The sequence below is a fragment of the Vollenhovia emeryi genome, unplaced genomic scaffold (assembly GCF_000949405.1).
Source record: "Vollenhovia emeryi isolate VEMERY1.0 unplaced genomic scaffold, V.emery_V1.0 DF939178.1, whole genome shotgun sequence".
Classification (NCBI taxonomy): domain Eukaryota; kingdom Metazoa; phylum Arthropoda; class Insecta; order Hymenoptera; family Formicidae; genus Vollenhovia; species Vollenhovia emeryi.
The window spans coordinates 1152753-1179423 of record NW_011967188.1 but is presented as its reverse complement, the minus strand read 5'-3'; the positions used below and the strand labels follow the sequence as shown (position 1 = coordinate 1179423).

Below are 26671 nucleotides of genomic sequence, written 5' to 3'. Positions count from 1 at the left end.
ATATATAAATTTGTTAATGAAAAATGGATAGTCTACAAGAGAGATTCGTTCGACGAATACATCAATAATATTCATCATTTTGCGTATTTTGCATAAAAATATGTGATGTGCTGCAACGGGGCACCCAACCCTCCACAGTGAAAATCGCGATTACTCCCTTTCGATAGATGCAATATATTAAAATAAATATGAAATTAGCTTGTAATCTATCCATTGTAAGGCAACGGATCTACGAGATATACTAATCTACGATCTACGATCTACAATCAACGCTCTACGAGATGTAGAGTCGTTGCCTTAATAAAAAGTTTCTGACTCACCACCTAATGCGCAGCAGCGGAGTTTTAGTTACGTTGATTCTGTAACACACAAATATAGAATTCATTAAAGCAGTGTCCAAAAAAATTAATATTGTAAAATGTAAGTAATTTTTATGCGTATTAAACATTTTATTTGGCTGGATATTTAAATGATTAATTCGCAAAAGATTTTCACCAAAAAATCTTCACAAGAACAAACTTTTATAAAATTTTTAATTACTCCTTGTTCTCTCTAATTATTGTCTCTCTCTAATTACCTTGAAAATATTGTCATCTGAAGAGTCGAATATTAACTGAATAACAAATCAAAAGAAAAGAACTGGCGCCTACGACGTTTATATCCCGAAATGACGAGAACCTCCCCTACTGGAGCCTCCCACCATTTGGAATTTAATTTAATAGAAGGGAGAAGGGTTATTACAAAGTTTATACCATCTGGGCCCGGAGTTCGGTGTCTATAGATAAAATTCTAAAGGGGACACCGGACTCCGGGCCCAGATGGTATAAACTTTGTGATAAATTGTAAGATTTTGTCCGTACGTGACAAGACTATTCTTAACTTATGAAAAAGCTCTTTTATCTGTAGCTATAACAACCTTAGAATTATATTTTCAAATATACATGATGATTATTGTAACTTGTACATTGGCAAGGTAATTAAAGCAAATAAATTTCAATTAATATAATTTATATTTTTGTTCCAGTACATTGAAAATATAAAAGTTACTGCAAAAGGAAACTTCGATTGAAGGAAAATTCAGCTTCCCAATTTTTCTTGTGCGTGCAAAATTCTGATGACAGGCAAAAAATCTTTATCAAATCTTATTTTTATTTAATAAAAAGATATTTGTCACGCAATTAATACTTTTGTTTGCCAAATTGCTCTACGTATTTTGTAAGCTGTTATTATTTGTCATTTAGTAAATTTATATTTATTTCTAATAATGCCTGATAAAGATATAAGACAACATATAAAAAATATTAAAGTTACAAATTATGGTTGCATTATTAGATTTGGTTTGTTTAAATACACGTGGCATGTACCTACTTGAAAAACCAGACTCGACTGCAAAAACTGAGGTTGAACGTTTTGGTGACTAAAATATTTTAAATTTAAGAGTACTTATTTTTTAATACAATGGAAAATATAATATACGTAATTATACGTATTTTTTCTCTATTATTATGCAAAGAAATTATATATAGTGATGATAAAAGCTGCAAATAATTATACAAGAAAAAATAATACCCATATACAGCACAGGAACTTCCAGCTATATTTCAGAAACGTTACAACATTGCAAAAAATTCTAAAAATATTTCTCGAATCAAAAAGTTGCTCATGAGAAAATCGCATTTGATTGTTTGATCCAAATTCAACATAAATGGCAATTACAATTTAAAGACACTAATTGTTAAAGTATCATTTTTATTGTTATTGTTATAAAACCATATAAATTTGTATGTACATATGTAAATTTGCTAAATCGAGAGAAAATGGTAAAAAAAACTGTATGTTTTTTTCTGTCGAATTTCACAAGGTCAATTTTACGTCTTCACTGTACAGGCACTCTCGTCCTCATCCAGGAGCTTATTCAAAGTGCAAAGTACTACTTCCTTGAACTGCCTACGCCTTTTGTCGGAGAGTTTCATAATATCCGGTATAAGACTTCGATAGAAAATCAATTCCGGATCGTTCGAGCCGTGAGCCTTTAATTCCGCGAGGAGAAAATCGATCGTAGGTGCGATCGTGTCCTTGGACATCAGCGTCTTCGCATCTTGTTTGCAAGGAGTTGAGAGTTCTTTTTCGTTCGGCCGGTTATCCTCAAAGTTGACAACTTGCTGCGATTGCTGTTGCTGGACCTCGTTCGTTTGTAATCCGATTGCGAATTCAATTGGATCTTGACTACCCGTACTGACCGGCTTCTCTTCCCAATATTCCATTTGACTGTTATCCATGTTATTTTGCTGGTTTGCGTCGATATATAAAAAATCGTTTACGGCGGATGCAGAATTTTCGTTCTTAATTGCAGAAGATCTCCGTAAAGAGGAGTTTCTCGGTTCGTGTTCTGCGAAATCAGGAAGAGACAAATATAATTGTTCTTATGAAAAAGTATAATAAAATATTTAAAAAATCAACATAATTCAAAAATAAAATAAAAAAGAACAACGAATCAGGCAATAGGAGTCAACACAAGACGTTAAGTGTCAAATATACATGTATAGTTTAATACATCAAAATAAAAAATAAAAATATAATTGTTCAACGGTCAGTTTGATCACACAAAGTGATCCTTCTCAGTGACATTAAATACAGATCAAATTTAGCGCACACAATCATTCAGTAAAATAATAAATTATAAGCGGAAAAATTATAAAATGTGGGTCTATATAAAAACATTTGGCTGTTAAAAACGAATACCAAAGATGGACGTTAAGGATGTAAGTTCACATTATTCGAAAATACGTGGAAAGAACGCCAAATACTTTCTTCGGTATCGAAGAACGGCTTATAAACCGTATACTATAGAAAAAATAATAGAATATAATCAAGAATATAAGAAAACTATTCAAATAAAATACATCCTGCAATGCACGAACAGGCATGGAGGTATTAATGAAGCAAGTTTTATTAGCGGCGGTTCTCAGATGTCGACAGAACGCTTGTCCGTGAGATAATAAACGATATTGTTCGTATGACAGTTACATATTAGTGGTTAATATTATAATTAACGAATAATTTTATCCACACTTGAGCGAGTACAAAACAAAGATTTTAATTTTTTTGTAAACGATCTGCATATACTTAGTGAGAAACAATGGTTGAAAAAATGTAGAATTCGATATCGAATCAGCGTAAAATACATCGATTTGATAACGTCTTTTCGATTAATCATTTCTCTCTTACTGGGTACTGACATGACTAGCAAACAAAAATTGACACAGAAAGTACTGCTAGACATATCTTCTTAGGATATTTTTATCCTACTTTGTGGAAATTTGACGAATATGTATTAGTACAGCGAGAAATGATTTGTAGATCGATGTCGAAATGATGTTGAATCGACGTTAATATGACGATTTCGATGTCAATACATCGTTTCGATGTAGATCGACGAGTCAATTCTGACTGGGTAGTTTCGCGCCCCGATCAGCTGTTCGATATATTTATGTATACAACAAAGTCTTCGAACGATAAGTATAGATTGGGAGGGACGGAGGGGGACTTTTAGGGTATATTGGTTTTCAACTTTATTTACAAACGTAAGAACTGAGGCATGGTAAAAACGAAATAAATTCGACGTATAATTATGTGTAATTATGTAATTATACATAATGCAAAATGAATTTCTAAGAAGAGAAAATATAATATTTACAATTTAAATAGATTTTTCTTCTTACCAGATTTCTTGAGGCGACTCTTATCGTTGTGTCTTAGTATTGGCACACGGACCGCCGTCTTTTGCCGTGTTGCCGGCACCTTGCCGCCGACCTGAATATGAGATCGTCTCGGTTTACTCTTGTACTCCGCCAGGAATCTCATTGCATTATAGGCGAACCATTTGCTGCGGTAGATTCCGGTCGTGCCGGTACCGGCCGATGACTTGGTTTGCACCTCCTTTTTGACCTCGCGATAGAAGTGGCTCTGGAGATTCTTCAGCTTTCGTTCAATCTCATCTCTCTCAACATTGAAATGTGCCGCGAGCTCTAGCGTGGCCTCGTGGCGTTTCTGCCGGTCCTTGTAGGCTTCGCATTGGGAGTCCCACAACAACGGCCGTTGTTGAAATAGCGCGATAAGTTGCAAAACCTTATCGTATGGCCATTCCGTGACGCTCTCCATGATGGCGACCGAGCCGTGACTGACAGTAAGCAAGGTGCGGGCCGTCGGCATCGAACGCGCGGCTTCCGGCACGGTCGGTGGATCGTGGCGCCGGCAATGCAGCTTTTGCCGCCGGCTGTTTCGAGCCGCACGCTCACGTGGGGACGCGGCTTTATGCGGCATACTGCATCTGGCCATATTTATAGCCCGACCATTATTTTTAATTATCTCAAATACAATGTCGATACTCCCCAGCAAACCATAATGTAACTGTTACATAATTTAGGGGGCATATAAAGAGAACAATGTTATATTTTTTAGTTATGTAGAAGAGATGTAACTATTACACATTGACAGCACATTAGCAGAACAAAGATATATTTCTTTGTTACGTATATGTATATCACCGTAACAGTTCTTTAAAAATGTTATGCAACACATGTGACTCAAAATACATAACACAAATATACTAACGTAGTCTTTTAGCAATATCTAAACAAATGGCATATTGCTGACTCATAATCATGTTGCTTATTTTGTTTCAGCCAATTATTTAATTATTTAATAGCTAAAGAAAAACGTCGCAAGGCTGAATATTCTTCTGATATAAATTCTGATGTCTCTGGTAACGAGTTGTCTGAACTATCGACTCCTCCACGTTTAACAAAGGGTTCATATGCATTAATGTATTTAATATATGTATCTCTAATATTATATATCATAAAAATTTATAACGACCTTATAAATAAAATAAAACAGTAGCAAACAATTTACAAATTCAAAAAATACATTTAAGAGTTATTTAGTCCTGAATTGTTTTTGTTTCAGAAGTCAATGGTTCTACAAAAGCAAACCTGAAAAGAAAAAGTACTAATGAAGCGACTAATAACACTAGTTTCGCTAATACATTGCTAAATACCGAGGAACTTTGGAGAAACTTCTCAAAGTTTAATGGTAAATTATTTTTTTGCAATATAGAATTATTATTTACAATTTTTTCCAAAAAGTAGAAGCTTATAACATATTTTTGTAGATCTTAATGATCCACCAATCATGGCAGAGTGCAAATGCCGTCCAATGCATTTAAAACACAATTGTGGTATGTATTAAATTTCTTGATGAATATTCTGCTGAAAGTATTGTGAGTTCGATAAAAAGTAAAAGTTATTGAAAAGTTACTGAATGTACCGCAAAATACATCATAATTTTCCTTGTAAAATTTGATGTAATACTGCGAAATATAAGGAAAGTTAAAATATATACCTTTAAAAAATAATAAAATTAATAAATATTTGAAAGGAATTTTTTAAAAAATCGACTAAACTGGCAAAAATGATGATCTTCATTTTAATCGCAACGTTTCGACCTCTTTATCGGGTCCTTTTCAGGTACAATCTGGAAACATTTTTTAAATGTACAAACCGCATTACAAAGAAAGGAACTTTTAGTATGTGTGTACATAAGTATTATTTCAGCTGTACTATTTCATCCGCGGGCCCAACATGGCGACCATGAGAAGCATGGAGGGGGTAGGGATTGCGCTTCTCTAATTATTTAGGACTCTAGTTCACAGCAGTGCCTTTATTAAAAATTTCAACCTGATGCCAGAGCGCATGCACAGGCCAGTGATACGACTCTGAAGGTCGAATCGAATACGTACATGAAGGATTTCTTCTTCGCGGCGATTAACTTTCCGTACGGTGGCGGCGGCGGCAACGGCAGCAACGGCGGCGGCGGCAACGGCGGCGGCGGCAACCGCGGCGGCGGCAACCGCGGCGGCAGCAGCGGCGGCAACAGCAACGGTGGTGGGGGTAAACCGTGGCGGCCTGACGGCTGCATCACAAGCGCGCAACGCGCAACACGAGTTTTCGGGCGGTAGCGTCGCGAGACGGGTGTTTTACTCGGCGTTCCTTTCGTCGTCGCGTTATCTCGTCTCTTTTCATCCGTTTCTCTTTTCCTTTTCTCACCTCCTCGCGAGATAGGCTCAACATTTGATGTTTCTGCCTGTCGTGGACGGACGAATCGCGATTTTCGTGCATCGATTGACGTTCGTGTATCGCATTGTTTGCCTGGGTGATAGAGAGGCATGTTTCGCGTCCTCGTGTTCGGAGATACGTACTATGCGGCCTCACCGTGACCCTCGTGACTATCACAGACACCTGTAAGGTAACTATCTCCGAAAACGGAGCATATACCGCATATACGTATGTGTGTGTGTGTGTGTGTGTGCGTGTTATGCGACACAGAAAGGTCTCGCCGAAAATCCGGTCGACACCTAGAATACCTAGATCAAAATTGTAAGGCTTAATTTTCATTCAACGACTTGAATAACGCCGCTTTTCGAAGATTTTTGGAAAATCGCGGTGCACTTTTAGCAGACGTTAAATGTGTTCGTAAATCCTAGATTTAATCTCGGCGCTGCACTTTCTTGCCACTTTCTACATGTTAAATGAGATAGGTTGAACGTTTAGAGAGAAGGAAAAATTGCAAGAGAGCATAGAAAGCGCCACTAATTGTAAGAAGAATAATCGCGACATTTAAACCATAATTTCGTGAAAGAGAAAAACTAATCGCTACTCTATAATTTTCTGTTTGTCATTGACATATAATTACATTAATAATTACTAATAATTTTAACAATATTAATAATTATGAAAACATAAAAATAGAAATTGAATAAAAATAATAGTCTTAAAACATAAAAATCTCGATAGTTCAAAGGCCGGTATTCATAGTCGATTCTTTATTTCAAAATAATCCCAGTGTTGTCTTTAAGAGGCTAATACGGCTCTGTGATTGATTAAAAACACATTAAGAATATACTTATGATGATCTTAAATATAAGAACGGACTATGAATACCATAGTATCGGCTTTCTCTGATCTTTCGCATTGTCTTACATTAGTGAGGCGTTGGCCTAATTCAAACTCCTTGAAACTCACTTATTATTAGATCGCCTTTTAAGCGCTCAGTTTGTCTCTGTTGACTTCTTACGCTTTGAAAACGCAGTATTATATTATTATGCGAATAAAAAATAACTTGTTATTAGAAAATGAAACTTCATGGCGCGTGTCAGCAACATTCGACTAACTTAAATCATTAAAAAGAATCGTAGGAAACTACAAATTAGATTATAAATTAATAAAGAAAAGATATACTCGTTCTCTCAGTGTGAACACAAATAAATGAACAAAAAGGTCAATAATGACGAGCTATGCAAGATGATAAAATGAGAAACTTGTACTTGAGAAATCATTTAAAAGAAACGAACGTTTTGACTGTTACAAAGTCTTCAGCACATAGAGAGGAAAAATGTAAAAAAGACTTTCTTTTAAATGACTTCTTCAACACAAGTTTTATCACCTCCTATAGCTTGTCATTGGCCCTTTTGTTTATTTAGTTAGATTATAAATTTATATATTTCTCTCCTTTTACAACTTTACTGTTAACGCTCATTTCGTTTCTTCAATGCGATCGCGCAAAATTCGTAGCAAAGCTTGGATATGCATTGGCAAGAATCGTTCGCGATGAAAGAATTAAAAACGGAGTAAACGCGCCAACAATATCCGTGGCTGGCCGGATGTGTTTCAATAATCCAGCTTTATATAACGAGTGCACTTTCGCGCATCGCGACACAGTTGCATTTTGTCCACCGACAACTGTCGCGCGCGGTCTAAATCTGTCTACTTTAACTGCTCTCCGTCGTACTTTTTGCATAATAAAAAGAAAATAGATGTATATTTAGAACCTATGGAGGAGGAGAGACGAAGCGCGGCAGAATCGAATTGAAGAGACTTCTCGATTCGTACCCTTCGATCGCGGTTTCGTTAACGACAACGAATCTCCACTGTAGAATCTCTCAGAAAACTTTCATCAACAAAATATCATCACCACGTACATACAATGCGCTTCACTTGGAATAATGCTTCTCGAAACTTGCCGGGCAATGCACTTTTCCATCAAACGAAACGTAACGGTACGCACTTTGCGCGCAAACAACGTGGTCGAATACGGCGAAATACGTAACGAGAAGCGTAATATCGAGTTTGCCGATCGCTATTTGATTATTCTGATCCGTTCGGTCTCGCTGATCGCGAAGAAGGGATCTGGAAAATAGGCCGGCAACGTCGCTGAAAAACACGTCCGTTGCGATGCGGTTCCGCCGCGGTTGTCAACTGTTAAGGCCTTCACACATAAAATTCCGTAAGGGTAAAACGTAAGGTAAAACGTAAGCATAAGAAAATCGACCAATCACGGTCGAGAACGTAAGGCAATAACGCAAGCAGTAGCAAATCCAATCTGTTGATTTTCTTACGCTTACGTTTTACGTCCTTACGGAATTTTATGTGTGAAGGCCTTTATCGAGCCCTTCGCCATAGTATAGCCATAGAATAACTAGTATCCCCACTCTCTGTCGGCCCTTTGATCTTTTCGATTTCGACCACGTGGTATTTCGCCATTACTTTGGTGTGTGATGTCCTTTCACACTGCCACACTACCACATATGCAACATTCGTCTCATTGTCCACATCAAAATAATGGCGGATGCGCAGGTGGTATATAACTAGTAGGCCCACTCCGTCATTTGTTTTATTTTGCGTCGATCCCTTCGGCGCATCCGATATTGTTCTCGGTAGACTAATGAGAAAAAAGTTGCACGTATGGTAGTGCAGCTTCGATACACTACCGCATGCAACTACAGTACGTACACACACATATGCCTGGATTGCTGCCCAAAATAATGGCGGATTACCACGTGATCGGGACCGCAATGATCAAAGGAGCCGACAGAGAGTGGGCCTACTAGTTACACTGTAACTTCGCCAAGGATACGGGGAAACGCGCGCAAATCGCGCCGGACTTTGTACATACGCCGGGTTCATTAAAACCAGGAACCGAAACCAGGTGTACGTTGGGGTAGGAAGAATAAAAATAAAGGAGAGATGCAAATGAGAAAGGGAGATGAATGTAAATAGAGCAGAAAGTTATTCCTGGCTGGGAGTGAATCCTCGCTGAATTAATTAATCCGGCGCCAACGTGAACGGATAATCGCCGAGTTCGGGATGAAGCCAAAGGTCACTGCATGAGAGAGATAAGATCAAAGGAGAAATCGAGGAATTTATCTAGAAAAATATATACTCTGCGTAAACCATATAACTTTTGTCTAAAACATTTTTCTCTTAAAATGCTTAATTTTCGAGATACTTAGCCGTTGCCAGACTTTTTGAACACTCTGTATATGTAAACGGAGTAGGTTATTAATTTCCCCCGAGGCAATGACTTTTGGCTCATCTTATGACGAAAGATTCTCCAAATTTGACCAATTAAAAGAAAGTTTATTAACCTTAAGTTCACTGAAATTTATTCTGATTGATTAAATCTCTATCTTTATCTCCTTATCGGATCAAATCTCTAATCTTAATCTCAATCCATAGTCTGATACGGGCTTAATAACAAACAGCCAACACGGAATAACGAAATGAGCGTTTGACAACGGGCGGGAAGCTAGCAGTAAGATTAGAAAACATCCACGAAATGCACGATGAGACACGACTTATCGAGTGCTTTACGGTGGTAAGTGAACGCTCATCATGCATTGATAAATTCTGCGTAATGCGACAGGCGGCGAGTATATTCTTAGCGCAGTTGGTCCCCGAAAATAAGTGTAAAAGCGGCAAAGGCGTCGGCCACGCCGCGCCAGCCGCAAATTGTCTGGCCTCATCGCTCACGTAAGCCGGCATGTTACCGTGATCGATCTTAACGTCCGACGAACGATTTAGCCTCCACCGGGATACGACATCGTCGAACAGGTCAACGGCCCGGGCGCATAATTGCCCACTCCGCAAGGTATACTTTCGGAATTTCAAAAATAATCAATGATTTCTCTCCAATGAGAGCTTTGGATATTTCTAGCGATTGGATGCAAAGGAAATTAATCTGCCAACGGCACACGATACTGTTTTTCCTACTGGATTGCCTACGAGAGCCAATCAGCGTTTAGCTTTAAGTCACCTGATCTAAAACTCTGCATCCTGATTGACTCTCGTAAGCAATCCAGTAGGAAAAATAGTACCGTGTGCCGTTGGCTTTAATTTATACTTTTAGATCCAACGTGGAACCAAACGAGAACCAATGGCTGCGTTCAGAAAAAGCAGAAAAAGCTGCTCTGCAACTGCTGTGAAATTCGTGAATCTGATTGACGTATTCTTTTAATGTTGAGTGAATTTAAGAACATAGGTCAGATTCACGAATTTCACAACAGTTGCAAAGCAGCTTTTTCTGCTGAACGTAGTCAATCATATCGGACGTCGTACATCGGATATCGAACCCAGTATAAATCTCGCATATCTTTCGCAATACGGGGACGATTAAGCATTTAAGCCGATGCTTCCGTTATGCAAGAACTGCTATTGGTTTATTTTCTATTTTCACTAGGATCGCGATTTGATTTTCAACGTGCCAATTTTTTATAGAGATCTTTTCGTTTCCATTAAAAATTGCCATTAAAAATTCGTTGTTCATCACGAATCTCCGGGATTGTTTGGTCTGAAGAAAAGAATTTTGAACGTTTGATGCTTAAAAAATTGGCTGCGTGGCGGAAGTTGCGCATAGTGAGATTAAATTCCGGTGTTGCCTCTTCTACGGATTCCCTAACAGCTAAAACAAGACAGAGTCCCTCAAAAGAAGTTCGACGCCAATCTGAATTCGTTACAATTCACGCTCGCGCCAGTGTTTCTTCTTTCCCTTCGTAATCCATTCAGAAGGATTGATTCCGGATTACGGTGCCATGCAGGCACGATGCCGCTATGCTTTCATTTTTACGCGGAGAAGGCATGCGCCTCTGTGGCGTTTGTATGGATGCGTGTGGAATCGTTCGTTACGACGCGGCGTCCGCGATTCGCCGCGGCCGTGAAAGCGCGTACAATTAATACCATGACGAGTTCAGTCGGGGAATATACGAACGCTGATAAATTCGTTAAATGGAATCACGAAATCATCGCCCGTGGGTGGAAGAGAGACAGAAGGTGACGAGAGAAGAGGGAGAAAAGAGGGGGGAGAGAGAGGAAGAGAGAGGGGAGAGAGAGAGAGAGAGAGAGAGAGAGAGAGAGAGAGAGAGAGAGAGAGAGAGATCGCGGTCGGTATGTTCCAGATCCTCAGAAATGATTGTTCTTTATACCAGGCCTGAGTCGGAATGGGAGAAAGACTCGCATTCTCAAGACAATTTATTCGCTTTATTTCTCATTCAGATAATTTACTACGCGAGAGTTAATGAGCTAATTTCTTCTACGCGAGGTAATTACGCGTAATTGCATTACGGTATGCGCGGACCGAACTGTTAAATTTTTATGGTCATTATTGTTCCGACCGAACACGTTTGGATGTGACAGCTGAATAACGTTTGCGGATATTCATATTTTATTATAATGAGCCAATTTCATTGTTCTCTCTTCTCGTGCACTGCTATATTAATAACGCATAATTAGATTACGCGTGCATTTTGGGAAAGTTCATTGGGGATTAATAGTAAAATACGAGTAAATGTTTAACATTGTATAGTGTGAACATTGTGTAGCGTAACCTTGGTTATTCCGTTCTTTAACAAGGTGTGAATAGCGGACGTGAACGTTACAATTACAGGACCCGCAATGTCCGGATCCTGATACCTGTAGAATTTCGTGAAAGTAGGTAGAATCGGAACAATAATGATTACAAACTAATCTGAAATGCGTCGGTGAAATCTGTAAAAAGCGGGCGATATGAATTCACGGCAACCGCGCTCTAAAAACATATCTTAAAATAATTGTTTTAATTTTCCACGCACTCTATTTCTCATACTTATTTATTGAGTTTAACATACTTTCCATATATTGTTTTTCAGAAAAATACCGATAAATAAACTAAATAATTCAAAATTACGCAGCAATATAAGACATATAAAGGGTCGACAAAATGAACAAGGAAGAAGGCGTTATAATAATTTATAGTTTATTCTCAAGAATCGGTAGGAAATTATGTAAACGTTTCGATTTTATTGAGCCTTCTTCAGTATATCTTATATAAATATTTTCTCTTGGTTTTGTTGGCCCGTTAATTTTTTTTATAAATAAAACTCTGTAAAACCGTATGAAAGTCGAAAGATATAGAAAATTCATTTTATCATAATAATGAAACAGCGAAACATTTCGTCTATGACGAGAAAGTTAACGCGGCCTTTAAATGCATAAATTGCATATGCTTAGACGCAACGAAAAAGAGTCATGTATTTATTGGACTGATTGCCGGCTTGCCACGCGTTTCGAATAAGTGCATCGGCGGAACAAAGACAGAAAACGTACGATTTCTTTGTAAAGAGAAAGAAGCCATCGGAGGAATAGCAGGTAGTAGACCAGCCTAGGCAAGGAAGATCTAGGTCGCGAGTCAATTCCGCTTCATTTTTCTCGTTTGCTGTTCGCCTTTTCAGGATTTCTGATGACAAGACAAAAATATTTCCGATATATTCAACTTACCAACTTGCAGTAAAAAGTTAAACAATATTTAAATTAAATCAATAATTTTTATTTTCCTCTCTTGAATTGAAGAAATAAGATTTACACATTATGTTGAAATAAAAAGGTAACATATATAAGCTTACATATTCTTGAATTTAGAATAATTCTCTCTCTCTCTCTCTCTCTCTCTCTCAACATCATTTTATTCTTAGATTTACAGTTAAAGGGTCAACTAAACTAAATGAAAAATGTTACTTTAATATAAATAACTTTAAAGTTTGCATAATAGCGTTGGATTCGGAAGTCTTTTGTATGGGTGCGTGAACGCACATGATTTAGTTTTCGCGTTGTTATAGGCGATTGTCAATTCCCATAATGATAAAACACTCCAATTTCAGTATTTACCTCTGATTTTTAAATTACCGCGTGTTCGGTTTCCGTTTTCTGGTTTTTCCGTAAGACGCAATGTATACGTGCACACATATACATTGTGAAGCAGAGAGCTTCCGCGTTTATAGAAGCGGAAGAAGCTGCCGACGCGAGTCGAGACGCACGCGAGGAAGATGCGAAACGCAAGATTGTGGGCTGTTAAAGTTCATCGTAAGACGTAACATGGCGCTTTTCTATGATTTCGTCCGAAGATTGTAAAATTGCGATTTTTCTGTAGCGCTCCGTCATGAAAAATTTCGTCGGACGAGATGCTGGTCGAAGTTGATACACAATCTGACGATCATATTTTTTAACCTCTTTTATTTTTAGAAAAATTATATTAATTTTTTATTGATACACTACCACACATATTCACGCCATCAAACGTCAACTAGTAATTTACATTTTATAACATTGACTTAATTTGTAGATTTTAATTTTAATAGAAATAAAGCTTCTCGTTGATCCAACTGGCAATATATTTAGTTAAATGGTACCAAATGTAATATTTAACTAAATATATTGCCAATTGGATCAACAAGAAGCTTTATTTCTATTTTATTCGTCACTGGTGACTTTAAGTATACTCCTCTACTGATTTAAATTCTAATTTGGTCAACATTTAATTGTTTGTTAATTTCTAGACTTTTTTGCGTTTGCTTCTTGTATTCGTTTACAAACCGTGATTGTTACGAACTCGAGGGGAAGTATAAAAAAATTGTAAACTGCTTCTTATGTAACGTCTAAACTATACCTATTCTGAGTTTGTTGCTCAGGATGAGCAACAAGTTAGGTTGAAATTTTCAACGTTATATGTATTTATGGAAAAAATGATTATGAGATTAACTAACATCCTGTATTAGTTCGAGTTGGCCGTTAACTTATATAATTTTCTTAATAATTTTCTCATTCTAAATAATATTCACGGAACATGTTAGTACCATACTGTTTACACTGTAACGCACATCGTAAAAGCGCATTGTTCGCCACGGTTTTGTAACTTTCACGGATGCAGCGAGATCTCGTAAACACACAATCCCTTCACATCTTCTCCCTCCTCCTTTTACAGTCCAACAGATGGACATCGCACATCAGGCTTTGCACTTTTATGGCGGTTCTGTGCAAATCGACCGGCATTCTCGTCAAGGCTTTTCCATCTTCGGCCGAAACCTCCATGACTATAATTAGCGTGACCACGTGGCTCACTGACCAAATTGCCGTTTCCTTCTTATGGATTTCTGAGGAGACGCGTACCATTCGCGACAAGTCCAAATATCGAGATACCTGAATATTATCGAGCGTTTCTTCTCGCCTTGAAAGATACATCGAGACGGCTGTTTTATCAGGAACTATTTAAAATATGCAGTTATTTTTGCAATCTCTTTTATTAAACTTTACGTTTTTGCATGGTGGTTAAATAATTAGTGTTTTGCCCCTCACATTGATGATTAGTATGCTGTACCGTTATGTAATTTATTTTCGTTTCTGGAAAGATGTAACAGAGAACTTATAAGTAACGTAATGTGAAATCACGAGAAATCTAAAATGGACTACAAAACTGCGCTCGTTAAGAGTAAAGTGCCTATAAAAATGAGGAAAGAAATTAGATGAAAACTCGAAATTACTTTAATTATAGCAGTTGACTTGTTCTATTTAGTTCTGCTACACGCTGTATTAAAAATGATGAAATTAGCTAAATACACAGAAAGAACGGTTGAAGTTAAAGCAACTAAAATTAAAATGTTGCTGTATAAATTATTGTGCATATCTACACTGACCAAAAAATGGTTGCGGTTACCACAATCTCAGTAAAATTTATAAAGTGGAGGGGTCAGCTTGGCAGACGTAATTATGTGCTCCGACAGCTAACATGAGGCGCGAACGGCATCAATTCTCCTATTGTTGTCCCAACTATACAGTGTAGTGATGTAAACTATGGCACTACACTACAATCAATATGGGTGTGACAATCACAGATATAGCTATTTATATACAAATATCACTATTTATTATGATTGTGCCAATCCTAATTATGCATCTGGTGACCATATTAGTTTTTCCGCGTATCATTACACGAAGTATTCAATAAAACTATATACAATAAGTCTGAGATACTCGAATTAGCTCGCAATTGAATTCGTTTTGCTACTCCGCGAATTAGAGCCAGATTGAGAGAACCCGATGATAATGATCTATTTATTATCTATTTATAGAGTAGTTATGGATCTAGTAAAATTGTAAATTACCTCTTGCTGTTGATCCCCCTTGCTACATGTACTTCCGATACCTCGAAACTCCATGTTTGCGGAACGTGAGAATCGGGTGAAAAATTGCCGGTATTATGGATTACTCAATTTCGACCACGAAGAATCTTGATGTTTGCGTTCATGACTCACGTAGCAACGACGCAACCGGATTACATTGAAACCGGATTACATCGACCGTGAAACATAAAGCAAGGTAAAGGCGAAAATCCGTTTGCCGTCCCTGTTTTCCTCCGTCCCTGCCGGCGAACTTGGCTTTCTTCACCCTCGTCCGTATTTTTCCGTACAAGATTACTACATGAAAACGTAACACTCGCTTGAATGTATGATATACACTTTCTTTCGTTCGGGACGTTCGGGGCGTTCAAGACATTCCGTATTTATTCGACTCAAACGACGTGCTTCTGAGAGAAAATCAGTTTGTGAGAGAAAATTAAATCGCGTTAATAAGATATTTATTGACGTACTTTTACAAAATAATTTTCTATTAGCAATACGACATTTATTTAATTAGAAAAACAAAGAATTAATATCAATTTTATTTATGGTAATTAATACTATTTATCGGTTTTTCCTATTTTTGAATAATTTTTTACATTTTTATATTTTTAACTTAATAATTTCTTTCATTTTCCTTTTATTTCTTTTAACTATACATACGTTGCTGAAGATGGCCAAGCTTAGATCGAAACAATTTTTGTACTGATTAATGAATAAACCTGAAATTTCGAGACTCCGATATATTTTAATAACTTGTGAGTTGGACGTTTATTTATTCATACACTGAGAAAAATGTCCGATTAAATATAATCGGATAATCCAATTACATGATAACAAACAGATATATCCGATTAAATTGTATATCCGATGAAAAATATGATCGGTTTTTCAATCAAATTTCATCGATAACTGCATTTCATCGGATAAATTTCATCGGATGTATCCATAATTTAATCGGAAAACGTAATCGGAAAAATTATCCATCGGAAACACTATTTAATTGGTTTATCCGATGGGAATTTTTCTCAGTGTATAGCTTTTTCTTGTAATGGGCACTTTTTTTCTTATAATATTAATTTTGCAGTTTTTCTTCCAACGCAGTTCGATATGGGTTTACCTAAATAGATGCGATTATTAATATGAATTTGGGTGTGTTACAATCTTTATATTTTGACGAAGCTGTTTCTGAAACAACTTCTGTGTGCGTCCAATGCACCCACAGCCGTGCCAAGCTTCTGTGTGTGTGTGTGTGTGTGTGTGTGTGTGTATAGCATACACACTTTGGCTGTCTCACAATCGATCGCTTACCACTCGTTGCAACACACAGTGCCGTACTTATAATATGCACTCTCGAGATAGGCGATGCACGGCATGTGTATTCACATATGCACTTTGGGGCTATCGTACGAACGTAAATACCGCCAGATGGAAGAGGCACGAGTGCCTCGGGGGAGAACGAGAGCAATGTTTCCTCCCGTTGCGTCCGACAAAAACTCCTTTAGACGCAGAGATCGCAATAGATACTCCTCTCCTCGCGTTGCTATACATACATGAATCCGCAGCACTTATGTAGAGGGAATCGCGCCTCGCTCAAAGACTCACAATCAGATCCTTATCTTCACCGTGGCGATTTCAATGGAATTGGATAGCGAGACTCGATAACGTTGTGTCGCGTCGTACGTGCTGCTTATAAAAATCCCCGAAAATTTCATATTTATTCAAGCGATGAGTTTTTAAGAAAATTACATGGATATCACACACGCTAATTAAACTCATACGATAATATGAGTAGGGATTGGTACTGATCAAGTTCGATGTATACTTAAAAAATCCGAATCAAATCCAATAATCAAGTTTTGTTTTTGAGATTCGAGTAATATTCATAATAAGAAATAATGATATATTGTATACTTGCAAAGTAATCGAATCCCGACTAGTTAGTTTTGAATTCTAGAATGAATACTTGTAAAATTCGAGATGTACTTATAAGTACTTTCTTTTGTAAAGAATCGAATCTTCTTACAAGTTGTATTCGAGAATAAACTTATTAATAATGTGCTATTATTATCGCTAGCAATAGTACGATGCACGGCCGCGTCAGGTTTTCTCGTTTAAAATTTATCCCACAATACTATGGTCCCCTAATCCTTTCGTATTAGTGGGCGAAAAGTAATAGCATTATTTTGTTTGACAACCATAACTTTTTCTCCGTGTTCGTTGCGTTATAATAACTAAAATATACCCCTCTGGTATTTCAACGAGCGGCATCAATCTAATCAATCTTGTATCCCATCCGCGTGTGCCACGTGAATATTTCACTTGAGTTGCAGAATTAAAGCCGAATGGCTGGGTACGAGCAAGACTCGTGCGCCGGGGCGCGGTGAAACACGGAAAGTACAGCAATGACGCTTCCAGTTTCGAGCTATGAGGAACTTCTCGTCCAAGTCCGTGAGCTCACCCACGAAACGATCCTCCTGCAACGCCAATTGTCCTCCGATCTCTTCGACAGCGCCGATCCGCCAGACGTGAATCACAACTTCTCCTTCGTTCGGAAGAATTACGAGAAGGGTAAGGTAATATTTCATTCTTGGCGGTCTCGTAATCTTTAAGCAAAATAAAAAGTAACAATACGTCAAACTAGAAATGTATGTCAAAATAAACGAAGTGATATAAAAACTCGTCCCTTAAGTAATCGTCTCAAAGAACTCCGTGGAATGTGAAGGTTTTATCCGCTCGTTTGGTAATGCATCGATCTCGGCTATAGGGCTATACTTCTTATTGTTAGTCCGGGGTCTCGAGGTAACTAAATATATGACAACATAACTGGTGCATTGAACTCTTGTTGAACCTCATGTCTGCGCCAATATAGTCTTAACTATAAGGATGCAAATGAACATCCGGCGAAAAACTGGACATTGGCAATAATACGTATTTGTGCCCGCTGCCATTGCGCATAATCTTACAGCAAACACCAACCAATAGATACAGAATATCAATATTATAATTTTCTATTTAACAATATAAATGTAATATAACACGTGCTGTACATTCCCAGATAGCAATGCATGTCTAAAAGACATCTTTATGATGCTGGTTATAGCACGCTGGGTTCCCGTACAGCGCGCATGTTTAAAAGACATCTTTAAGACGTCTTTAAGTCGTCTTCTAGATATGTATGTCTAAAAGACGACTTAAAGATATCTTTTAGACATGCCTGCTGTATGGGTCATAGTTACATTTTTAGTAGGAAATTATAATACTAATATTATGTAACTGTTAGTTGCTGTTTACTGGCTAGTCGTGTCGTAAAATATTGTGTAAATCAGAATAACAAAAGATCCGTGATATTACCGACGTATATATATTACATAGAACATTTAATTCCGTTTATTATATGTAATCAAAAGATATAAATATATATTATACATAATACGCCACACAACTGCAGCTAAGAACCTCGCAAGTATTTATCGAGCTATTGTCGGACGGGTTTATTTTCGAAAATCTCTGATAACATTCGCGTTCATTCTCGTTTCTCAGAATCGGTTATCGATGTTAGACGAACGGATCGCCAGTGAGATCCGATTTAAACTTTCACGGACAATCCTGGAATAATTACGTCTGGCAAGTAGTATCTGTATTGATTGGTAAGATAAATAACGGTTGGATCGGTACCATTTAGATGAAAGCACTTCGCGACAAAGCAGACTAAAGGGAAGCACACAGCAAGTCGCGATCCTTGTCGTATTGGAACAAAAGTAAAAGTGCCTAACACCTCAGAACGAAAGTTTAACGGTTCCTTTTCCAGCACTGTTTGAACTGTCTCTTGCCAATTCTGCTTTATTCGCCTCAGCCGAGATTCAAGTGCTTGTTTTGCATCGCAATGTCGTTAGTCGTTGTCCCTTCTGCATTTTGCAACGGCGAAAATCAATGCGAGCGCGAAACTCCATTTATCTCTTATGATGATATCCGCGATACTCGATTTTCGCAATATTCTCAAGCGATATTCTAACGTGAGAGAAAAAAGGATTATGCACGTGCTGGTGTAAAATTAAACCGCGAAAAGAATAATAATATGTAATTAAAAACTTTTATATGTAAATAATAATAATAATGATTTATACACGGTGATTCCTAAGTAGGTATAAAAAATGTAAAAGAATATTCCTTGACTTATTTTATGAAGAAAATGTCCTATAAACGTATGTTCTAAAGTACTTTTTTTAAATACAGGGTATGAAATTTGAAAAGAAAGTATTTCGAAAATCCAAAAAAATCGCTTAGAAGTGCTTTATTAAAAATTAGTGTGGTATTAAGAACTATTTTCCAGTACTGATGAAACAGTACTGAATGTTTAGAATAAAAAAGTGAAGATATTCACACTTTTAATATCAATTTTTTTAACTCGAAACAGCTAAGCGGTTTTTGTTGAGTTTTAGTTTAGAATTTAAAAAAATTGTTAAATTGGGGAAAACAGTGGTGCAACATTCTTTCATTTAAAAAAAAATATGATTGCGTATCGCCCATACGCACTTGGTGCATATAAAAATATTTCATCGACACTGGAAAATAATTCTTAATACCACATATACGCACATTAAATTTGAATAAAATACCTGTAACGGTTTCTGAGATTTGCATTTTTTTAAAATTGCCTTTTTTCTCAAATTTGATACGTTCACAGGACATTTTATTTATGAAATAAGCCAAGGAATAACTTCTCACATTTTTGTACTTACTTAGAAATCACTCTGTATAAATCATTATTGTTAATCAGCCTGTATGCATATAAGACTAATAAGACAATAAAGTTTCTAACTTAATTGAAGTTTTTAAATATATAACAGCTATTACATGTCATCGTTATTTCCATAGAATAAAGATTATGTGAAGTTATAGACTCAAATTAATTAACATTTTATTCGACGGTAACGTTTACCTACATCGTAAATAAATATCATACGCGGTGGGTAGCTTCGGTTTGCGAGTTTATTTCGAGTTTCAGTCCTCGACAAATGCAAGCGCGTATCATATTTTGCTCGACGAGCTTCAGCCCGTTGTGCAACATTCTACTCCTTTGCAGTCTTTGCACGCTCGCACACGAATAGTTGCGAACTGACACGGCGATCTATCAAAATTCAAAATAATTTCGGTGCGCGATAGATCCCTGAAGAGCTTGCGTGGGTGCATGCGAGTTTATTTTCAAGCAGGAAGTGCCGCGCAAAGTTACGAAACGAGTCGGCTCGGTTTTCGTTTCCTACGTCGCAAAATCTTGCGATTAAGACGGTCGATGAGGTTATGCTAATACTATTTCCAGACTGTAGCAATAAGGAGTTTTTTTTTATATCGTTTTATATTATTGCTTGCGTCAAACGTCCTTAAAAAAGCGCACGATGGATTTCCTGAGTAAGTGCCATTTCGGGGGAGAATTTATCAATTCACCGAAACTCTCTTTTTCTTTGCTCTTATCACTTTTATTTATTTTATCATGTTTCTTCCTGCAATAGTCAATAGCAATCTCGTTTTTATTCCTTTTTCTCTTATTTCTTACGTTTGCGGCGTACAAACTTATCACATACTTTTGATTTAGTATAATGACTCCATTGACTTTTGCATATGATACTCGGACGATAACAGTACTAATAGAAAAGGCAGTGATAAGTGAATATTAATTATAATAATAATCGTGTGTCTGCGCGAGATCTTTAAAAATAACTAGTTTAAGTTAACAGTTGGCACTTTTAAAAATCAATAACTTTTTAGGTGTCTATCTTAATTTTTAACTGTTATATTTAACCAGTTATTGCCTAGCATGGGTAGAGTGGATAAAATTAAACAGGAAAATTCTCTACCATTTTGTAAATTTTACCGTTGTTAAGGAATTAAATAAAAAGAATTAGTAAACGTGATGCGCATATACTAATCTCTGCAAACAAAGTCATTTAAAATTTGACTCATCATGTTAATGATCTTCTGGCAAAGGCAAATGATTCATGATGGTAGATAATTAAGTATCAGAGTTATTATAAGCATTACACATCACTTGCTATTACCAACAGATTTAAATCATTTCGAATTATCTTATCTATACAGATCGACCTTACGCTTCTCACATATTCGTTCGTTAACATTATTTAATTCCTTGATAACTGTTATATATTTTGTAAAATGGTACAGAATTTCCCTCTTCAGTTTGATTTCCTTTATCTATGTAAAAGTACATTGTCTTTGACTGTTTTTAATTATTTTTAATGGCCTTCTTAATGAATGTTTTATTTTTCTGTACTCTTTTAATATCTACAACAATATATTTATAAATAATATGTATTATTGTATCACATTAAGGAAAAACACATCATCTTATAAAAGATCTAACCTTTTTATTAACTTTCTTTCCTAAATTTAAAGTGTACAATTAAAAAATTAATTATGTAAATAACATATAGTCTTGTGCATAATTACCTTTGAACTTTAACAAGTGCATTAATTTTTTAACTTAATAACTTTAATTAATTTAATATTTTTAACTTTAATTTTTGTAACTTTTTACTCAAAATTAATTAATTCTTGGATTATTAACTTTAGACTTACCATAGTTAAAAAAACTAACTTACCCGGAATTAAATATTTATTTTTACGAATAACTGTCAGATTAAACTCACGCAGGAATAAACTGTGTCTCACACATACATATATCTTCATGATATAATCTCGTGTTACAGGGAAACTCTTGACAGATAACGTGATACGACACTGCGATAAAACGCAAGAAATCGAGGCAGGACAAAATCCTCTTGCTGAATGCAAGTGAGTATTGTCTTATATCAGAAACTTTTTTTCTTTTACGAAAGACGCATGACATAAATTTGATACAAAAGATAAAAAAGGAAGAATTTTATGCGGAGAAAAACATTTTTGTTGCATCAAAATAAAATGTCTTTCTGTATTTTGTTTTGATGGACATCCGCAGCTTTTGTTTATTCTTTCAAAGAGGTCCGCACCTCTTCAAAAATGACAAAGAGAAAAAGAACCATCGCGTTGGACGGAAGCTGCGGAGAAAGCATCGGGTGTAAGAGGAATTCCATTTGCGCCATGTGTAAGTGCATGTGATGTTGTTCCCTTTTATCTTTGCGCGGACGTGTAGAATCGCGCAAGCTCTCGTCAGCTTGCACTTTGCAAATGAATCGTGGTAAATCTTATGCACGCGTGTACTGTTGCATACGCTATTGTTTGCACAGATCATATTAGGGAGCAAGAGAAAAACAAGGTAAAGCGAGATATCGCACGTTTGGAAGTGTTTCTAATCGTATAACAAATTTTTTACAACATTTACGTATCTTGTTTTATTTTTCATACGTAATTACAGGTTTTATTAGTTTTATACAATAACCCTCTATCATTTAATCTTATCTTTCAAAACATCACAAGGGCAGATCCAGGGGAAGGGTACAGGGGGCGCATCACCCTGCTCCCTCCTGAGAATAATATATTTATACTATCCAGCCTACCACTTTCCACGCGCTTATTCGCTCAGACGATTCAATAAATTATTCGATGACTATTGCGAATTTTGTAAAATGGTAAATGACGTTTCTTCTTATTGTTAGTCTGACCCAATCTACCACTATTTTTCGTAGGGGTTCTCTTGCGTCAGACACCCTGTATAAAGCGGACTTTAGGGCAAAATAAAACTGAAAATAGAAAATTTATAGAAAAGGTAAAAAATTAATAGAAAACGCTGAAAGCTATACATATTCGCGAGATAAATTTGTCTAAATACTTTCACGAAATAGGTTTTATCATTTGTGTACAACCCTCTATCATTTGAGCTCATCTTTCAAAACATCTAGAGGGGATTCAGGGGAGGCGGTAAATAGGGCGCATCACCTCCCCCTCCTGAGAATAATATATTTATACTATATAAAGTGAACTTTAGGCCAAAATAAAAACTCAAAATAGAAAACTTATAGAAACAGTAAAAAGTAAAAGAAGAAGCAGGAAGCTGTACACATTCACGAGATAGATCTATCTAAATACTTTCACGAAATAGATCTAAACTGGATTTCTAGGTTTGTCGCCCACGCGGAAAAATTTTTAGATCCGCCCTTGCAATACATTCTGCACATGTATAATATCATTTTGTATTATCAAGTCACGTAACTGATTGTCGTGGGGCCGATTTGGGCAACTATCCGCGTACACGTGTATACATATACACACGCACACACATATCTTCATTCAGCATTCTATAATTAATAGACACATTCCGCGAATAGCGTTTATCGCGAGACGTGATGATTAATGCGTCGACGACGTTACCGCATTGTTGCAGCAATCTGAGATTTCAGCCGCGATATCGTCGCGATTTGGAATCTACCGAGTGCGCTCGATCGGACGAACTCACCAGCCGGCTTCTGGCGTTGCGAAGTCGCGACCGTCACTCGATAATATTGCAGGTAAGCGATGCTGCACCTGATCGATGCACAAATCCAGCTGCACGAATCGACTTGCTCGGCAGGTGATGACGTTTAATATACCCGACTCCATCTGACTGAAAATTCTGTCGCGTGTGCGACTGGTTTATTCTTTTACCTTTGCTTTTCTTCCACGTCATGTTGCACGCCGATCGCCTCAATCATTTGTTTTTTCTTTTGAGCCGACAAGTGTTCCCACAAAAAAATGCAAAGTATATAGATTATTAAATTGAACATTGATACCAACCTTGTTTTACGTGCATATATTTTTTTTATTTTATCACGTACGGTGGAGCATACAAAAGTTTTGAACCAAACAATTTTTATTATGTTGATTGTATGATAATTGCTAAAAGAACATATATATATATAAATTATATATGTAATAATACGGTTATGAGCGGTTTTAATTATATTTTTTGTTTTTTTATTATATTCGAAACTTAGTTACTGTAATTGACTGTTTGCCAGAACTTTATATATTTGTCTATATCTATAACTTTATTATTAAGAAAGAATGTACGAGCAAAAAATCGAATTGTATGGAAAATATGCAAACAAAAATTTGTCGGGTAAGACTATTTGAATCCAATTTTCTCGTAGTTGGAAAGCAATCGAATGAGCTACAGAAAGTTTTTTTTTTAATGTTGGAGGACTAACTTCACGCGTCTTTATATTAAACGCACTACAGTGCCTGCATCGTAAAGCACTAGCATTAATAACCATAATACGCTGAAGTGGCGAACAAGGTAATACGTAGCATCCGTATTAATTTGTCTCGCAATCAGTCCTGACCTGCAATGCAATCGCCACTAAATTTCATCTTGTAATTCTAAATTAGACGAAACGGATGTACCCACGTTAATACATATCCTTTAAAGAGTCGCAAACTTTGCAGCGCATAACAGACACGCAATTTTATAGTTTATAATTGAGCAATGTAAGTCAAGAAACTCTATTTTGAGAACAATGACTTGTTAACAGTAAATACTAACAATAAATTATTAAACTAAAAAGTTATGCTGTAAAAATTCGTTTTAATCTTATAGATCTAAAGCTTTCATAAATTTGTAACAAATAAAAATTTATTTTAACAATATCGCGAAATGTGTAAGAAAAAAAACATTTTAATGAATGTTATACATCTCTATTACATGACAACTGTATAGTTTTGGGGAAAAAAATGGAAATACATTATTATTTATATTACTTGAAAGTAAAAATTGAATGAATTGCGATATAAATGTCATCTAAATATCCAGCTCAAAGTCGTTGGTTTTATATTAGTATCTCTTCATGGGCTTTGTCAGTCCGTGATGCTGATATAAAACTGCCGATCTTTTTAGAGCTGCGTCACAAGAGTTTTCTTACATCTTTATGGTTTTCTTTCAACATTTGCTTTACGTTTTTCAGTTTTTATTTTTTTTTCTTTGGCGGACTTCATGTCTACGCTTTTTATTATTCATCAATACCCATGCCTGTAAGTTTACTTGTATCTTTTCTGCGTTAAAAAACAAAGGGATGTAAATTAACATCTTCCTTGCATCGAGGTTCTCAATTTTACATACGATTCATCTAACGCATCAATGATAAAGACCTATAAAGAATATGTTTTTTTTTAGTACGTAGTTTTCAAAAGTACTCATGTGGGAAGAATCTCGTACCTGTGCAATTTCACATTTAAATTTCGTCGAAATAGAAGCAGCGCTATGCGCGCACACTCTAGTTCACTCTTTTATTCGATAAATCCATCCGTGCAGGTTTACTCTGCCAATGTGCCCAATATGCGCTGCATAAAAGTCGCAGGCTCGCACGTTCAAGGTCGCGGGATTATACGCAACCCGTCTGCACACGTGGCTCTGTGCGCGGTGCATTTTCTTTTTCTCCCCTCCCCCCCCCTTTCTCTCTCTCTCTCTCTTTTTCTCTCTCGCGAGAGAAACCGGAGCACGATGAAATTACCAAAGGGGGCGGAATTTAATTCACGAGCATGCGCCACGTCTATGGGGGGAATTATCAGTGGGGTTGCCACTACCATCGCCACCACCACCACCACCACTACCTTCACCACCACTCCGCTGCTACCGCTGCGTGTTATTGATCAGGGTCCTCTTCGTTCCCACGAAATGACTAAAATATATCACACCGCGGGGCACGACAGATCGCGCCCCGGTTCCCTCCTGCGTCCACAAAAAAATTTACGCTTTCGGGATTTTTGCAGGAATACTGAATTTTTTCGACTGCCGATTACGGAAATTATGATATATGCGATATCGCGGTGGTCTGCAATAAAAGTATTATTGCGTGCGCGCGACAGTGATGGAATCAGCAACGGGAATAATGCGGGTAGCGTCTCAAAATTTTTGCGAGCGAGGTGACGTATATCAAATAGATAAAAAGATATAAAGATATCGTCTCGTGCATCTTGTGCCTTCCGGTATGGTTATATTTTCAATATCAATCTTATGAAATTGAAATGCGAGCTTACGCCAATGTGGATCGGCGCAATCTCTGCATACTTTTGTCTTTATTTCGCGGCTAGGAAGTCCCGTGTTGCGTATCGCGGTATAGCTTCATAAAATACCCTGTTTATCTTTCACACACTCTCGCCTGTTACATGCGATACGCGTGCAGCAGTTTTCTGCAATCGGGCGACGCACAAAGCGGGTTATTGAAAGTTTTTATCGTCCTATACGCATATCGGTCCGCGGAAATTTCATTGATTACCGACTCCGACTCCAGAATCGCTCTCGTGTCTCTTTCTTTCTTCCTCTTACATCAATTAGAAAGCTACCCGTCAAAAGAGTGCGGCTGTTATCCGTCTAACAGCGATGAAAGCCCATTCGCGTTAATGAAATGCGTGATCGTTGAGGACGAG

The 26671-nt window shown here is 36.9% G+C and overlaps 2 protein-coding genes across 2 annotated transcripts; one reads left to right on the top strand and one right to left on the bottom strand.

The window, feature by feature from the left end:
- Positions 1-1734: 1734 nt before the first annotated feature.
- Positions 1735-4261, bottom strand: LOC105563327. Its single transcript, XM_012014830.1, has 2 exons — positions 3723-4261; positions 1735-2389 (listed from the first exon to the last, which is right to left on the bottom strand). The coding sequence occupies exons 1-2, from the start codon at positions 4210-4212 to the stop codon at positions 1869-1871; spliced, it is 1011 nt and encodes a 336-aa protein (XP_011870220.1). The 5' UTR covers positions 4213-4261; the 3' UTR covers positions 1735-1868.
- A 1694-nt stretch (positions 4262-5955) lies between these two features.
- On the top strand, positions 5956-23844 carry LOC105563335. The gene is made up of 4 exons (XM_012014843.1): positions 5956-6306; positions 17653-17890; positions 22045-22129; positions 23655-23844. Exons 2-4 carry the CDS (start codon positions 17725-17727, stop codon positions 23842-23844), a joined length of 441 nt encoding a protein of 146 aa, XP_011870233.1. The 5' UTR covers positions 5956-6306; positions 17653-17724.
- Positions 23845-26671: the final 2827 nt, after the last annotated feature.

Excerpts from the sequence above, each read along its gene's own strand:
- LOC105563327 (XM_012014830.1), bottom strand. The coding sequence starts at position 4,212 with ATGCCGACGGCCCGCACCTTGCTTACTGTCAGTCACGGCTCGGTCGCC. Across the intron at positions 2,390-3,722 it reads GAGTCGCCTCAAGAAATCTG|AACACGAACCGAGAAACTCC; the intron begins GTAAGAAGAAAA and ends CTGATTTCGCAG.
- LOC105563335 (XM_012014843.1), top strand. The coding sequence starts at position 17,725 with ATGACGCTTCCAGTTTCGAGCTATGAGGAACTTCTCGTCCAAGTCCGT. Across the intron at positions 17,891-22,044 it reads TCGGAAGAATTACGAGAAGG|GGAAACTCTTGACAGATAAC; the intron begins GTAAGGTAATAT and ends CTCGTGTTACAG. Across the intron at positions 22,130-23,654 it reads AATCCTCTTGCTGAATGCAA|CAATCTGAGATTTCAGCCGC; the intron begins GTGAGTATTGTC and ends GCATTGTTGCAG.